The sequence below is a fragment of the Lissotriton helveticus genome, chromosome 11 (assembly GCF_964261635.1).
Source record: "Lissotriton helveticus chromosome 11, aLisHel1.1, whole genome shotgun sequence".
Taxonomy (NCBI): domain Eukaryota; kingdom Metazoa; phylum Chordata; class Amphibia; order Caudata; family Salamandridae; genus Lissotriton; species Lissotriton helveticus.
In genome coordinates, this window is record NC_136072.1 from 229,971,865 (window position 1) to 229,989,033 (window position 17,169).

At 48.1% G+C, this 17,169-nt stretch overlaps 1 protein-coding gene across 4 annotated transcripts in view; it reads left to right on the plus strand.

Moving 5' to 3' along the window:
• The window catches only part of DHX36 (DEAH-box helicase 36), a 445,724-nt gene extending 440,451 nt beyond the window's left edge, over positions 1–5,273 (plus strand). For 3 of the 4 annotated variants that reach the window (XM_078667890.1, XM_078667891.1, XM_078667892.1), the window contains one exon: positions 3,629–5,273. In XM_078667890.1, coding sequence (XP_078524016.1) covers positions 3,629–3,814 — 186 coding nt within the window. In that variant the 3' untranslated portion in view covers positions 3,815–5,273. The remainder of the gene's footprint in view (positions 1–3,628) is intronic. The other variant, XM_078667893.1, reaches the window with a different exon arrangement.
• The last annotated feature ends 11,896 nt before the right edge of the window (positions 5,274–17,169 follow it).

Consider the following 17,169-nt stretch of genomic DNA (forward strand, 5'->3'; position numbering starts at 1 on the left):
AAGTGCAACAATCGCCCCAGCCTTTTTTAGCTCTTGTACCCACAAATGAGAGTGCAACAGGACCAGCATGCTGCCTAGTCTTCTGCCACCTCTCTGAATGATATTTAACATGACCTTGATGGCACACAGCCACCTTGTCAGAGGCAGGATCAGACATTTTCTGCCAGGTTGGCAGGCGATAGCTAGAACAAGAGGGTGCTGGAAATTGTTCAGCTGTGTAATGCCTTTACATTATCCTCGAACCCATGAAGCACCTTCCACCATCCTCAGAACCGCTGACAGAGTACCATCTCTCTCTTACAGTTGACTCTTTTGGCCAAAGGAGCTGCAGAGGGTCCTAGCACCAAAAGTATATCATCGCTGTTATTCCTGCTACTTCCTGGTGCTGAAAAAAGACGGAGTCCCCATCCCATAAGGATAAATTCAAGATGCCCAGGTCTTGACAGCCATCGCACCCTGGAGACTGGTTGGTAGACCCAGACATGCTGGTAGCTTATTTCCACATTCCCTTACTGCTGATCTACAGGCGTTGCCTGTGATTCACACTAGACCACTTGCATTTTTAGTTTTCTCTGCTCCCTTTTGGCCTTACCAGTGCCCCTTGGGTGTTCACGAAAGTAATGATGGTGGTTGCAGCACATCTTCAGATGTTCCAGTCCCTCCCTACCTCCTTGACTGGCTGTTGAAGGCAGTCTTGCCCCATGCAGTTGTCACTCACCTCCATGCTACAGTGAACTTCATAACAATGTTGGGGTTCACTATTAACATGTGCAAAAGTCACACCTGACTCCTTTGCTGGCGCTCCATTTCATTGCAGCCATTCTGGATACAATGAAGTTTTGTGGCTGTCCTTCAGAGCGGAGAGTCCAGGACATTCAGGCTATGATTCAGATGTTTGAGCCACTGTCCTGGATCTCAGTGAGGTAACTCTGAGGCTGCTCGGACTGATGGCCTCCAGCATTCTGCTGGTCAAACACATCATATGGCATATGTGGGCCCTTCAGTGGGATCTGAAGTCCCTGTAGGCACACCACCAGTGGGATCTTTCTTATCTGGTCCAGATTTCAGAGGAGACCACAAAAGGTCTGCAGTGGTGACCGCAGGACTGCTATTGGGTCAGCGGCAGACCCCTGTTCCCTACTCCACCCAGAGCTGAAAGGGTTGACCGATGCGTCACAACTTGGATGGGGCAGCCACCTAGGAGTGGTGAAGATCATAGATATTTCATTTCTGCTGAAGTTCAAGTACCATGTCAACCTCCTGGAGCTGAGGGCCATACGTTTGGCGTTGAACACCATCCATCCATCAATGGACAACGCCACCGCCACATGGTATTGCAACAAGCAGCGCAAGGTGGGGGGGGGGGGGTCAGGGGGGATCATGGACCCTGTGCCAGGAGGCCCTGCACCTTTGAAAATGGTTGGACCATCAGGGAATTTTCTTGGTGGTAAATCACCTGACAAGATCTTTGAATGACAGCGTGGACAAGCTCAGCCGTCGACTTTTTGTGAATCATGAATGGAATTTGCACCCAGAAGTGGTACAAGGTTGCTTCCACAAATGGGGAGAACCTTAGCTCTTAATATTTACCACTGTTGAGAACTCACAACATAAGCATGTCTGCATGTTCGAGTTTCCATGGCGTCTCACGCTAGAAGTCTCATTCCACCAAGAGTGCAATTGAAGACTCCTGTATGCCTTCCCTCCGATACCTCTTCTGCCCTGAGTTCTGAAGAACATCACGACCGACTGGACCCAAGCCATTATCGTGGCCCAATTGGGCACCAAGAGTATGGTGTTCAAAACTCCTGGGCATGCGTATCTGTCCTCCGATCAGGCTGTCCGTCTGGGAGGATCTTCTGTCGCAGCAACGGAGCAGGGTTCTGCATATGTCGGTTCACATTCCCAACCTTCATGCTTGGAGATTGAGCTGCACCAGCTGAACACTTTCGACCTTCCTCCAGAGGTGGTTGATGTCATCTTGTCAGCCAGGCGTCCCTCAACAAAGAGTATACACCGGTCGTTGGGACATGTTTGTGGTTTGGTGCAACATGCCACCCTTAAAGCTAGAATATCTGGCTTTTTGTTTATTTTAGCCCTTGCCAGGCATGGCTTTGCCCTGGGCACAGTTAAAGGGTACCTGTCAGCTCTTGCGGCCTTTTTACAATTACCAAACCAGCTCTTGTTTTTTAAGTCGCCTGTTGTGATGTGTTTGTGAAAGTCCTAAAACATTTGTTTTCTCCCTCGCCCTTTGCCGGGCCACAGTGAGACCCTAACTTGTTTGATGCGCACTCGCATTTGGGTTGCTTCACAGCTGTCCTTTGTGGCTGCTCCCTCTCAAGACTGGGTTTCTCGTTGCTATAACATCGGTGCAAAGAGTGAGTGAGCTTTAACCTCGGCGTCAGCCCACCACACACCACTTTTTCCCAGACAAACCAGTTCTGCGGATGCAAGCATCCTTCTTGCTGAAAGTTGTAATGCTGTTCGTCCTTGGTCAAAATATCACCTTACACTGGCACTCTGAGCTCCGTCTCACCCCTCTGAGGAGGAGGAGAGATTCCATCGCTTGGACCCCAGAAGAGAACTGAGCTTTTACATTGAACGTCTTAGAGAGCAACAGGTGAACAATCCACTCTTTATGGGTTTCACTAGAGCGAAAAAAGGCAAGGCCTTGTAGAAAAGTACCATCTCCCTCTACTTTGTTCTCTGCATTAAGATCTGCTACGCATTGGCCAAAGAGCCTCCTCCAGGAGGACTGCAAGTTCATTCCAACAGGGATAACCCTTCTACCCCTGCATTAGCATCGAAGTTCCTGTCCTGGACATCTGCTAGGCAGCTAAATGGACGTCACTCCATACGTTCACAAAGTACTGATGTCTGGACAGCCAGGTCGTCTAAGATGGGCATTTTGGCCTTTGAGTCCTACAGGCTTTTTTTTTTTAGTCCATTTGCAGACGCTACTCCAAATAGATACTGCGTTGGTATCTATTCAAAAGGTGAGGAATCTAGAGTTCGAAGTCTATATCAGAAGAACAAGTTGCTTACCTTCAGTGCCATTTTCAGTAACACTCTTTTTGGAAGAGACTCTATGTAACTGCAGATTTCCCACCGATACTTCTGTGAATTGGGCTCTATCCATTAATAAGATGCCAAGTCGAGGAATCTGCTCATTGGTCAATTCAATTTGCTGTTGGGCTGTGAACAGCCTCAGAAGCAATCGACTTGTGCAGATGTGAGTGGCTCCTTTATTGGCTCCACAAGTCCGTTCTGGAGTGGAATGGCATCAGTGTGGAGCCGCATAGTGCCATCCGGTTGCAAGCATAACTACTGCTGAAAAGTTTCCAGATCCAGTCTGACTCCTGGTAATATTCAGAAGGTAAGTATTCTGTAGTTAGATACATCTCTGCCAGAAAGAACTTTACTGATGGTAACGTGTTTGAGCAATACATTGTATATGCCTGGAAATGAAAGTTAGATCCGTTTTATGATAATTCTGTTTTTTTAGTTTCTGATTCTTTTTGTTTTAGTTTATGTATCGGTCTCCAGGTTACTTTCTTATCACCAAACTTGCTGTTTTTCATATGGTTTCATCCACCCTAAAATACATTTCTTTCATGTTTTATTTCAGGATTTAAGAAAAGAACTTGATGTGCTTCTTCAAGAAAAGATTGAAAAACCACAACCTGTTGACTGGGACCATACTAAATCAAGAGACTGTGCCGTTCTTTCGGCAATTATAGATCTCATTACAACACAGGAAAACGTTGCCCCTAAAAACATGACCCCTCGATTCCAAGGGGGCTATTACAATTGATGTTACAGCTTCGATTTGGAGAGGAAAACGTTTTTTATTATCGAACCCCTACTGTTGTAGTTTTCATTCTAATTGCCTGGACATTTGTGAAATACTACAATAAGCCAATTTTGCTTTGGTAAAGCACATTCTGACTAGTTTATCAATGTTATTTCTGCAATGTATTTAATAATACGTATTAAAAGAACCATAAACAGTTGCCTGATGCGCAAAGCACATTTTGCCTGAGCGTCTTTTTCTGGAATTGTACCTTCATCAGCTCACTTAGCCTGGGAGGAGAATCTTAACATGCATTTCGAATTTTCCTACCATGTGTCTATACGAGGTTCCTGTATTTGTTTCTTTGTTTCTCTGTCTTGCTACCGCAGAGATGACAGTACATTGTTTTTTTATCTGCTGAAAGTCTTCAAGAAATTTGAGCAGACAAAATAAACCTATGCTTATATAATTTTTTTAAGAATATTTTTTAATGTTCTGTGGATTTTTTTTCCAAATGTTCCTTTTATCCACCACTTAATACTGTACCTATGTTTCACGAGAATCTCCTGCCCTTGTAAAAGTCAAACTAGTGTAACGAATACAAGCGATATGGCAGCATTAATCAATTGAGTGCTGTAATTGGAAGACTTTTTTGAGAGCTCACTTGAAAATGAGTGGCTCAGTTATTTCAGAAGAGAGTTCTGTAGTCTGACGCCGTAAACAAAAAGATGTTTGCTACGCCTATTTTAATAAACGTGGCATCTGTCGATCTTTCAATATTTTTTTTTCTTTACCCTCACCTTTTCTTTAAATTTACCTTCCCAGTCCTGAAGTCACAACCGCTCGTCAGATCTTTCCACATATCCACATTACAGCTTGAAAAATAAAAGAACTTTTTGGGGGTTATTTTCTTGTTCTGTAAGAACTTATTTTAGCGCCACATATACAAATAACGTATTTCGGAAGGATTTCATGTCACTGAACAAACCGATTCTAATCTCATATTGTAAACTTTTATTGGGCAGGAGATTCAAAAGGAATTGTATTGTATATTTTATTTATAGAAACCTATTGTGAACACACTTTACAGAACAGTCCTACTGAAGCCTTGTAGAAATGGCAGTACAAATGCCACGGTGATTTGAATATGGTCCTTTTCATCGATTTTCTTCAATGACATACTTTTACAAACAAATATCTGCCATTTTTAATAGCTTGTTGGTAGCCTGCCATTTTGTTAGTGGTCTACTTAATATAGTTTCATTTTTTGACTATGCCGTATAAAGATAATGGTTTATGTATGGTCTGCCCTGAACAAACCTTACTGCATTTCATAAATGCATCACATGCAGAATCGTATATTTGGTTGCATTTCTGATGGTTTGGATCCAAGGTTTTGTTTCTAAAATCGTTCATTTACTGCTCTGTCGGTCTGTCTAGTGATAACTTGAAATGTAATAAAATATGTCTTAAAATGTCAGTTGATTGAAAATGTGTTACTGCCCGCAGTCTCTTGCAAAATACGGCAACAAATCTGTAAGTGCATCACTTCAGCAGATTGTAAATTAATGTACTACTAAAATGATTTTTAGCAGTCATTTTCTGTGGAATCTTGCCCTGCTGGTAATGCAGGTGCTCATCTTTTATGATATTCGTAATATCTAGCAACTGTAGAATAAATAACTCTAGCAGTGTGATCAGGGGTGGCTCTTCCGGTAAGGCAGAGGAGCGTGGCCCCACTACAAAATTGTCCCCAGCGACGGAAAAATAAAATGGTAATAAAGTTAATTTATTACCATTTTATTTTTTGAAACCTGTCCAGAGCCGAGAGTCAGGACGAGGTGTGGGGCTTTCTGATTTCTGCTGATTCCAGTCAGGCAGCAGCAGAAAGCAGTCATAGATAGGGCACTTTAAAGTGTTGCATGTCTTTTTGGCTGGCTGTCTTGCTATGGCCAGCCAGACATGCGTATTTTAAACCTCTCTAACTCGGCTGTTTTAGACAGCTGAGTTATAGACCGCATAGGGCTCCAGTGTCCTCAGGAGCACCGAAGGAGGCCGCTCCCTCCAATCCTGGTGCTTCTTTCATACTACATGAGAGCAGCGCCCGTATTGTTTACTGCCTTTTCTTAGGTCCCGCTGAAGCCTGCCTGCCTGGAGAAGGCCAGAGTGGAGAGAACATCGCGCCAGGAAGGTAAGTGGAATTATTGTGTTTTTTTTTTTTACTTACGTTTTACTTTTTTTTGGGCCTTACCACCCACCTTACATGCCAGCCGCCACTGAATGTGATACGTTTCACTCTTTACGTCTATACGAAGCTAATTTTCTTAAATTTCTTGTGTCCATCTACACACATGTGCCTCTGATTTCCCTGCACTAATCACTGTGAATCAGGCTTTGAGTATTTGGTGTCATTTTGTGTAATGCTTTACATCTTAATCGTGACTTTTGTGTTTTAAATTGATCTGCTTATTTATGGTTACTTGGTTTCGGGTCCATTGAATTTTTATTGTAAATGTAGATTAAGAGCATTTTTTTCAGTCATCTGTTTGAAATGTGTTCTCATTTTAAATGTAGTTTAATTTCAGTCCAATTCTTTTTCAATACATATACATGCTGCTTCTTTAATTCATCCCTTTACGATGATTTTGTATATTTTCTTTCTAATGGCTCTTATTCCATTTGCAGATCCTTTAGCTGTCAAGAGGTGTTCTAGCTGTCACGTGTCACGCAACACTGATCATATAAATGGCAGCCTTTCAGTTCTCTCGTCCACTCTGAACTTTAACACTTTGATCTGTGTCCATTTGTCAGTAAAGGGTCAAATTTAATCGGCTTTTGTCTAGTTTTCTTGCATTTATGTTAAAGCTTACTCATCAGGAGTAGTCTTCAGGGTTTGAGAGTTGCAAGAAAACAATGTCTAAAACAAACACTCATGTCACTAGCCCACTCTGTTTGCGGTTCTTTGGTGTCTGTCGTGACTGCCAGAAATGTGATGCAAGTCTTGTGATCACCTGTAGATACGACACTTTGGAATGCAAGAGTTAATAACTCAAAGAACAAGCCTGCCCCAAAGTGCATATAAGACCAGTAGGAGAAGATCTGTTTTCTCTTCTCAGGGGTTTGGATTCCAATTTGAATGCTTCGGCTTGATTAGAGCACAAGAAGCATAGAAAGTTGTTGACGTCTTATAGTGAAGACTAGCTGTCTAGCCATCCGCATTCCTCATAAAAGGAGATTTCATTACCTTGAAGATAATAATGTGCCAGAACTAGTCATAGAATCGCTTGTTGTGTGAGGCTGGGAGTTGGTTGAGAGACGAGGTATTGTTGTCTTCATCCATACTACCTGGTGCATCACTGTAGATGTTTGATATAAATTTACATTAATTACCTTCACGCAGTAATATTCAAGCTAGTAGATCTGCCTTTAATGTGGTAACACAAGCAAGATGTTGGATCATAGAAGGTTGCAAGTGATGTCCCAGCATGAGGCATTTTCTCAATTCTCCCTCTTCTCAAACAACAATTTTCAGAGGGTGATTCTTCTCACTGAGTACTAATCATCATTCTGGAGTTGGAAAGGCTACACATACTCTTGTGTGTTGTGAGCACTGCCAATGATGGAAGCCAGCTTTGTTTCGAGCCAGGGATCATCGAGCCCATCAGTCTGCAATCCATTTGACCCTGGATGGGCCACACTGCTGCTGCTACCTGCTGCACAAGCTTCCTCTACCGGCTGCTGCCCGAGAGATTGTGGTTGCATAAAGTGGTGTGCGAGAGTCGCATCTGCTTCCTGACTCCTGTATCATGTAGGTATCTACCGACACCTTTCCTGCCAGAGTTCCAGCTGTCCGTTAAATAGGGCCATGGCATTGCTAACTGTGCAGTATAGAAAGTGAGACACACCATTCTAGAGCATTGAGGAAGCCACAGACAAATTGCCTGTCTTAGAGTAGTTGAGCTGACCCTGCAGAGTCCTAAGCAGCTTCCAAGATGGGTCTGGTGACCGAGGCATCGAACCTTCATGTAGAGTTGGTGTAGCAAAGCAGCATGGAGTATCTGTTCCTGAGTGGAGAAGCATGGAGTAATGGATCCTGCAGTGTAAAGCGAGAACACCCAGGGCATTGGGGCAGTGTCTTCCAGTGCTCCTATTGGAATTTGCCATATTGTGATTGTCAAGGCACTATTGCAGCAGTTCTGGTCGTTTTCTATCAAGACAGTTAAATAGAGGCATTTGAACAGAACAAATAGTCCCTAAGCGGAAGTAGGCAAGTCCTGGGGCTTATCTCCAGAGCCCACAAAGTACATACACATATAAGTATATACTAAGGTATATACAAGAGGTCTCGATTGCTCAACCTAAAAATAGATGCAGGTACTCAAAAGAAAAACCAGTAGGAAATATGGTTAAAATAAATATATATATATATATATATATATATATATTAATGTTAAAAGAAAACATAAAAATAGTGCTTTTGATTTAATTATTTGAATAAACTTTTGTATTTTAAAATTAATGTAACACTGCAATTTACTAAGTATATTTAAATTAATTGTATTCTATACATCACTTCTAATAATTATTCATATATAATAAAAAACAATCTTTAGTTAGGATTTTTTTTAATGTAACCTACAAAATGTATTTTAAAGTAATTTAATATCTTTCAAATAATTTGTAATGCAAAATTGAGTTACTAGCGCTGTAGCATTTTTCTTAAGTTATACATTTAAAATAAATATATTACATTACATTAATATTTAACAAAAATATTTTTACAATCTTTTTCCAAGTTTAGTAACTTTTTTGTTCGTTTTGCTGCTCCCTATGTTATACCATGTGAAGTTTTGCCACTGGGCTCGAGTACGGCAAAGTATACAGAACTTTTAATTGTACTTTACCATGTGGAGAACTCTGGCCCAACTGCAGAGTCTTCAAATGGTAAAATGTAGTGAAGAGTAAAAAAAGTTTTTTATGTTAATGTAAATTGATTTTATATTTCTTTTAAATGTGGAATTAAAGAAACAAGTGCTACAGCACTATCTGAAAGAAACAGGTTAGTATTAGATTCCTTACCTTAGAATATCCCCAGGCGTCAGTCTGGATCCGGAAACTTTTGCGTAGCAGTACCCCTGCGCGTCGGTAGGCGTCGTCTGCAGGCGTCCCCTGCGGCTCCGCGTCGTCGGCGTCGTGCGCCGTGATGACGTCGCTGGAGTATATAGACGCCGCCTCCGCGCGCTGACGTCAGTTCTTCTTTTTTCCGCGCCAGTTAGCGCAGATCCGAAGAGCAGTACTCCGGTCTTTTGACCAAGTGTTTGTAAAACGTAATCTTTCTACGGTGCCGGTAGGATGCCTGGGTTTAAGAGCTGCGACGAGTGCGACCGCATGATGTCGGTCACCGACCACCATCGACTCTGCCTCCGGTGTCTGGGCGCGGACCACGACGTGGAGTCCTGCGTCGACTGTCGGGCCTTGACTGGAAAAGCTAGGCGGGAGCGGTCCCGCAAGCTTCTCGAGCTCCGAGTGTCGGCCCCGCGTCGAGAGCGGTCCCGGTCCGGTCGGAGGTCGAGGGAGCGGTCGAGGGAACGATCGCGGAGCCGCCATGGGCGCTCCGGGAGTCGCCACCATTCCTCCGGTTCGTCAGGTAAGCACAAGAAGTCGGGGCGTCGCCATCGCACCCCCGACTCCCCCCGACGCCCGCGTGATGCGGCCGGGGGCTCGGGTGGCCCCACCCCCGCGGGCCCGCGTGGGTCACCGACGCCGTCTACCCCATACCCGTCGGTCCCTGGGGAAGGCGCGTCGCGTGAGGAGATCGAGGCCTTCCTCATTGCTATGAGGGCGAGGTCTCCTCCGGCGGGGCCTACGGCGCCTGCGGGGCCGCCGGGGCCTACGGCGCCTGCGGGGCCGCCGGTCCCGTCTGGGGGCCCGAGCGGTTCGGGTGCTTCTGCCCCGACGCCGCCGGTGGCTCCGGTCCCGGCGCCGCTGGGTCCCTCAGGTTCGTCGCCGGCTGGTCTCCCGGCCTCTCCGGCGTCGGTTCCTTTGGGCCAACCCGTGGTACCGCCTCCGCGTGGTGCAGCGACTCCGCCGTCGGCTCCGGCCGGCGTCGGGTCCCCGGCACCGACGCCGCGCGGCGCCACCCCCATTCCCTCCCCGACTCCGGACACGGAGTCGGACCGGCGTCGGCCGACGCCGGATTCGACGCCGATGGGGCCCGTTGACCCCGATGTCTATATCGTCGACCCAGAATATGGGTATGATGAGGATGAGTATGGAGAGGGTTGGGAGGGGTCTGAGGACCCTTTATCCCGTGCCTGCCAGTATGATGTGGACTGGGTAGGTGATCTGGGTGATGCCAGTGGCCTGGACGAGTCGCCCAACCCTGGGTTTGTCTCCCCGTCCCCTGTGGCGTCTGAGGCAGGTGCTGCCTATTCAGTGGTCCTGATGAGGGCTGCCAAGGCCTTACACCTTGAGCTCCCCGTCGCGAAGGTCAAACCGAACATTCTGACCGAAGTATTTAAACCGCAGTCATGCCCCCAGGAGCCTCTGCTGCCGTTTAATGAGGCCCTGACGGATGTCCTTTTGGGCACCTGGTCCAGGCCCGCTTCCGGTGCACCGGTTGACCGGAATGTGGCAAGGCGTCACCGTCCATGCTCGGACGACCCTGCCTTTTTATCCACCCATCCCTCCCCGGAGAGTCTGGTGATCCAGGCCTCCACTTCGCAGTCCGCATTTCCGTCGGCTCCGCCCGATCGGGAATCAAAGCGGTATGATCAGTTTGGTAAAAAGGTCTTTTCCTCTTTGAGCGCTGGACTGCGGTCTTGTAATACCGCGTGCCTCTTGGGCCGCTACACCCACTCCCTGTGGGATACGGTCGAAGAGTGTTTGCCGCAATGCCCCCAGGAAGTGCGGGACAAGCTCACCCGGGCCTTGGTTGAAGGCCGGGATGCGGCGCGGTACTCGATCCGTTGTGGTCTGGACACGACCGACTCCCTGGGACGGGCCATGTCCACGACGGTGGCGATTCGTCGCCATGCTTGGCTGAGGTCTGCCAACTTTTCGCCAGACGTCCAAAATACACTCATGGACATGCCATTTGATGGCAGTCGCCTGTTTGGTGACAAAGCGGACCACGCGCTGGAGCGCTTCAAGGACTCCAGGGTTACGGCCAAGTCCTTGGGTCTTTCGACCCAGCGCCAGCAGACGGGTTCGTTTCGCCCCTTTCGTGGCCAAGGGAGGGGCGGTCCCACACGTGCTGCCAGCCACGCGCCGCAGAACGCTCCCCAGCGCGGTGGCGGCCGTGGTTTCCGCCGTGGTGGCGGTAGAGGCCAGCGGCGTGGTCAGTCCACGCCTCCCTCCGCTGCTGCATCCAAGCCTTCCTAGTCCGAGCTTTCGGGCTCACGTGACGCCAGTGGGTGGCAGGGTTCGCCATCACCACTCCCGCTGGCGCGCGATAACATCGGACAGGTGGGTGCTGCAGCTCGTTCGAAGGGGCTATGCCCTCCCCTTCGAGTCCACTCCTCCAGCCATGCCACCGCAGAACCACCGTGTGTCGGGGGACCACTTGACACTTCTGCAGGAGGAAGTTACGGCCCTCTTGGCCAAGGGGGCCATCGAGCGCGTTCCTGGGCCAGAAGTAGGGTGTGGTTGCTACTCCCACTACTTTCTGGTACCCAAGAAGGACAAGGGAGGCCTGCGTCCTATCTTGGACCTGCGGAACGTCAACGGCTTCCTCCGGAAGGAGAAGTTTAAGATGTTGACTTTGGCTCAGGTCTTGGCTGCTCTGGACCCACAAGACTGGATGGTAGCGTTGGACTTGCAGGATGCGTATTTTCACATCCCCGTCCTGCCGGCCCACCGGCGTTACCTGCGGTTCACGGTAGGCCACGAGCACTTTCAGTTTATCGTGCTCCCATTCGGCCTTACCAGCGCCCCACGGGTGTTCACGAAAGTGATGGCGGTGGTCGCAGCTCATCTGCGCCGGTTAGGGGTTTCAGTCTTCCCCTACCTCGACGACTGGTTGTTGAAGGCGGGCTCGCCCCAGACAGTCGTCCACCACCTTCAGACGACGGCAGACCTCCTGCACGAGCTGGGGTTTTCCATCAATGTGCCGAAATCACACCTGTGTCCCTCTCAAAAGCTCCTTTTCATCGGAGCGGTTCTCGACTCGGCGCAGTTTCGGGTTTATCCCCCGGAACGGCGGGTCCGGGATATTCAGGCTCTGATTCCCATCTTTCAGCCGTTATCCCGGGTTTCGGTCAGGTTGACGCTGCGGCTTCTGGGGCTGATGGCCTCCTGCATCCTACTGGTGCATCACGCCAGGTGGCGGATGCGGGCTCTGCAGTGGGACCTGAAGTTTCAGTGGGCCCAGCATCAGGGCAACCTATCCGACCATGTCCTGATCTCGGAGGGCACTGCGAGACAGTTGCAGTGGTGGCTTACGGACCGCGATTGGGTCAGAGGCAGATCCCTCTCCCTTCCCCAACCGGAGCACGTGGTTGTGACGGACGCGTCCCTCCAGGGCTGGGGTGGCCACTTGGGAGAGGCGGAGATCAGAGGCATCTGGTCTCCGGCGGAGTCCCGGCTCCATATCAACATGTTGGAGCTGCGGGCGATTCGCCTAGCACTGAAGGCATTCCTCCCCTTTGTCAACGGGAGTGTAGTGCAGGTGTTCACGGACAACACCACCGCCATGTGGTACTGCAACAAACAGGGCGGTGTGGGGTCGTGGACCCTTTGCCAGGAGGCTCTGCGTCTCTGGCAATGGCTGGAACGTCAGGGCGTGACTCTGACGGTTCAACACCTGGCAGGTTCTCTGAACGCCAGGGCGGACGAACTCAGCCGTCGGTGCTCGGTGGATCACGAATGGCGTCTGAACTCGGACGTGGCGAGAGGCCTCTTTCAGCAATGGGGAGAGCCTTGGTTAGATCTATTCGCCACAGAAGAGAACGCGCAATGTCATCAGTTCTGCGCGTTGGAGTTTCCAAGACGGCACTCGCTCGGCGACGCCTTTCGGCGCGAGTGGAGTTGCGGTCTGTTGTACGCCTTTCCGCCTATACCACTTCTGCCCAGAGTGCTGAAGAAGATCAGGCGCGACCGGGCCCAAGTTATCCTTGTGGCTCCGGACTGGGCTCGAAGGTACTGGTATCCCGAGCTACTCAGCATGACAGTCGGTCCCTCGATCCGCCTGCCCCTTCAGGAGGACCTTCTGTCGCAGCAGCAGGGGACGGTCCTCCACCCGAACCTGTCCAGTCTCCACCTCCATGCTTGGAGATTGAGCGGCGACAGTTGAGGCCATTTGACTTGCCTCCTGAAGTCTGTGATGTTATTCTGGCAGCCAGGCGTCCCTCCACAAAGTCGGTATACGCCTGCCGGTGGAACAGATTTGTGGCATGGTGCACAGCAAAGGCTGTGGACCCCCTTTCTGCCCCTCTGTCTGAGGTTCTCCTCTTCCTTCTTTCCCTTGCCCAGCAGGGCTCTGCTCTGGGCACTATCAAGGGCTATCTTTCTGCCCTTTCCGCCTTCTTAAGGCTACCTGATCAGCCATCTTTATTCAAGTCCCCTATTGTATTACGATTCTTAAAAGGCATCACGCACATGTATCCACCTGCTCCGTTCGTGATGCCTCAGTGGGACTTGAACCTGGTTCTGACTTTCCTGATGTGTGCTCCCTTTGAGCCTCTTCATTCCTGTCCTCTCCGTCTTCTCACTTTAAAGACGGCCTTCCTGGTTGCCATCACCTCTGCCAGGAGAGTGAGTGAGCTCCAGGCCCTTTCTGTTAAACCTCCTTTCTTGTCTGTTCATCCTGACAAGGTGGTTCTTAGGACTAGACCTTCTTTCCTGCCCAAGGTAGTCTCTGCTTTTCACATTGGGCAGTCCATCACCTTGCCCTCCTTCTTCCCGCCTCCGCATCCTTCAAAGGATGAAGAGCGGCTCCATCGTCTGGACCCAAAACGTGCGCTTTCATTTTACATGGATCGCACACGCCAGTTCCGGGTGGATGACCAACTGTTTGTTGGCTACGTGGATGAGAAGAAGGGAAGGGCGGTACAGAAACGAACCATCTCTCGGTGGGTCGTCCTGTGCATCAAAGCATGCTACTCTTTGGCTCGGAAGGAGCCTCCTGTTGGGCTGAGGGCCCATTCCACTCGGGCTACGGCGGCTACTACTGCCCTGGGCCGGGGAGTCCCTTTGCAGGACATTTGCCAGGCGGCTACGTGGGCCTCGCTGCACACCTTTGCGAGGCACTACTGCCTGGACAGTCAAGTCCGGAGGGATGGCTTCTTTGGCCGTTCGGTCCTCCAGGACTTTCTGGTGTAGGTTGTATTGGTTCGCAGACCCACCACCGGGGTTGGTATTGCTGGGGTATCTATTCTAAGGTAAGGAATCTAATACTAACCTGTTTCTTTCAGATGAAGAAGTTACTTACCTTCGGTAACGATATATCTGTAAGAAACAGTAGTTAGTATTAGATTCCTTACCGCCCCACCCATCCTCCCCGTTCTGCGAACTGATACCTAGGGTTAAGGACATCCCTTTCAGGGCCCTAGTTTCAAATGGCACCAGTGTTAGTTCTCACATGGCTCTGCGTGTTCTGGCGCGGAAAAGCTGTGTGCAAAGAACTGACGTCAGCGCGCGGAGGCGGCGTCTATATACTCCAGCGACGTCATCACGGCGCACGACGCCGACGACGCGGAGCCGCAGGGGACGCCTGCAGACGACGCCTACCGACGCGCAGGGGTACTGCTACGCAAAAGTTTCCGGATCCAGACTGACGCCTGGGGATATTCTAAGGTAAGGAATCTAATACTAACTACTGTTTCTTACAGATATATCGTTACCGAAGGTAAGTAACTTGTTCATTAATACATGTTTAATAAAATATTTAATGAAGAGTTAAATTACATAAATATATTAAATTACATTAAAATTGCGTCTCCAGTTTAAATGAAAAAAGAACTGTCAACATAAGGTGAAAATTGCATTTGTATTATGCATTATTACTCATGAAAAGTGATGCATAGAATTATTTATAATTTATTTACATTTTATAACATTCATTGATGCATGCATTTTGAACACACAAATGTTAACAAAATATATTCTAATTAAACTAAAAAGATGTGCTATTTTTGGTTTTTTTTTTACATTAAAATATATGCATTTGTTTAAATTAGTCTAATTTAATTTAACATTGTCGTATGGGATTTTGCCATAGGTCCCACATTCTATTGATTTCTCACATTAAATGCTTTATTTTGACAATGCACCATACATAAAAGCATACATAATATTTGATGTCTGTGGAAGGGTGTTGCAGTAGTAGTGGTTGGCCATGTGTGGTGCTGGGCGTATTCCAGCTCTGAGCTGTTGTAAATTACTACCGCTCTGGCTCTAGTAACTTTAGAAGCGCAGATTGTGAGAGGAATAGGCTTACACCTTTGTGGATGGGTAAACGTCCCTCAAACTCTTGTGTTTCTCCCTAAACTCCTCCTTACTCCTTCCTGTTCCTATCTCCTCTGGTAGGATATCTTCCCCATTTTCCAGCCACTCCTATCTGTCCCTCTTACATTTACTACTAACATGTATACTTACTCGTTTGAGGCCTTCGCACAGGAAAAAAATAGGAGAGGCAGAGGCATAAACTCTGCATGTAGGTTTGTGAATACCTTTTTGTAGTACTACAAAATGCAGTTTGCGACTAGGCCTCCATATGTTTGTCTTGCTAACAAAGAAAGCACAGTATAAGCAATGTACTTTATGCTGAACTTTCCACGAGAACAACTGATGGACAGAATGTTGAACAATGTCAAGCATTCACCGCAGTATATGATCTTGGCCTAAGTCCATCGTTTTGGTTGGATCCCAGGATGCTTGTTTCTCCAGTATTGGGGTGTCTTTCATAGATTCACATGCCTGAATCATTCCCCATCGTCGGAGTGGGAGTCCCACGGTACATAAAAAAGCAATAATTTGCATATAAGAAACCAAAACCCTTGGTAAGAACTAACCAGGAAGTAAAGTAGCCCTAAGTTATAGTGAAAAAACTTCCACACACATGACTATCCTAGTAATTTTGTATAGACCAAACTACAGCCAATCAGGCGTCAGCACCCACCAGAATTTTCTCCTCAGAGGCTCAGGCTCTCAGATTTTCTACCGCACGTTGTGTGAAGGGAGTCTCCCTGAGCTCTGCTCAGTACTTCACTTTTCTGACTTAATTTCTTCATCCAGAATGCCATCTACTAAGAAATCTCTCTTCAGGCCTTGTGATTCTTGTGGGAAGCTCCGGCTTTTTAAAGAAGATCCCCACAAAAAGTGCATTTACTGCCTTTATCCTGATCATGAGGTGAGAGACTGTAAAATCTGCAGGACCTTCCCTCAAAAGACCCTCAGGGACAGGGAAGGACGCCTTCTTCTGTGACTGCAGAAGATAAAAGACAAAGACAACGCTCTTTCTGAGGTGGGAAGTGTGGCTTCAGGGTCATCTATAACTTCAAGGAAGAGGAAGGCTGAGGAAGATTCATCTTCCACTGGGGCTAAGGTGTTGAGGAAAGCTCAGCCCTCCAAGGGCTCTGGCCTGTCTTCTAGAAAAAAGGCTTCTCCACCTTCTGGATCTGTTTCTCCCCCTAAAAAGACTGGAAAGTCTTTAACATCTAAGCGGCGTCCTTAGAAGGTTCTACCTCAGAAGAAAAAGTCTACTCCGTCGACGGAGTCGTAGTTGGTTCCATCGTCGTCAATTTACATCGTCGACACCACCTCAACGTCGACGTTAACCTTCTCATCTCCTTAGCCCAAGATGATTATGTCGGCCTCTTCACCGTCGACGCTGGTATCGGTCACGGTAAGGCCTATTTCGTCGACGAAGATAATGCCTTCCATCGTCGACATCAGCTTGATGTCGACGATCCCACCGTCGACGAAGACTACCTCGTCGACGAGTGCTCCATTGACGAAGATTGGCTGGACGTCGACGACCCCACTGTCGACGAAGGCTACCTCGATGACGAAGATCCCACCTTCGACGAACACTACCTCGTCGTCGACAGCTTCGTCGACGAAAAATGTCCCGTTGACGAAAGATTCCTCGTCGAAAATATTGTCGACGAAGATTACACCATCGCTTAAAGTGACTGTCTTGTCGACGCCTTCGACGACGGCACCGTCTACGAAGAGACCGTCGACGACACTTTTATCAAAATGTACTGAGTTACAAGTATGGTCTTCTACACCTTCTAAGACCTCCTTTGGCCAACCAATTACGTAACCTACTTTGCTTCAGAGACGTGGCTCCTCATTACAAGCTCTATCGCCACTTAAACTGCCTGACCAATTGCTGGATTCAGATGACGATGAGGAGAAATCTGACATTGAGG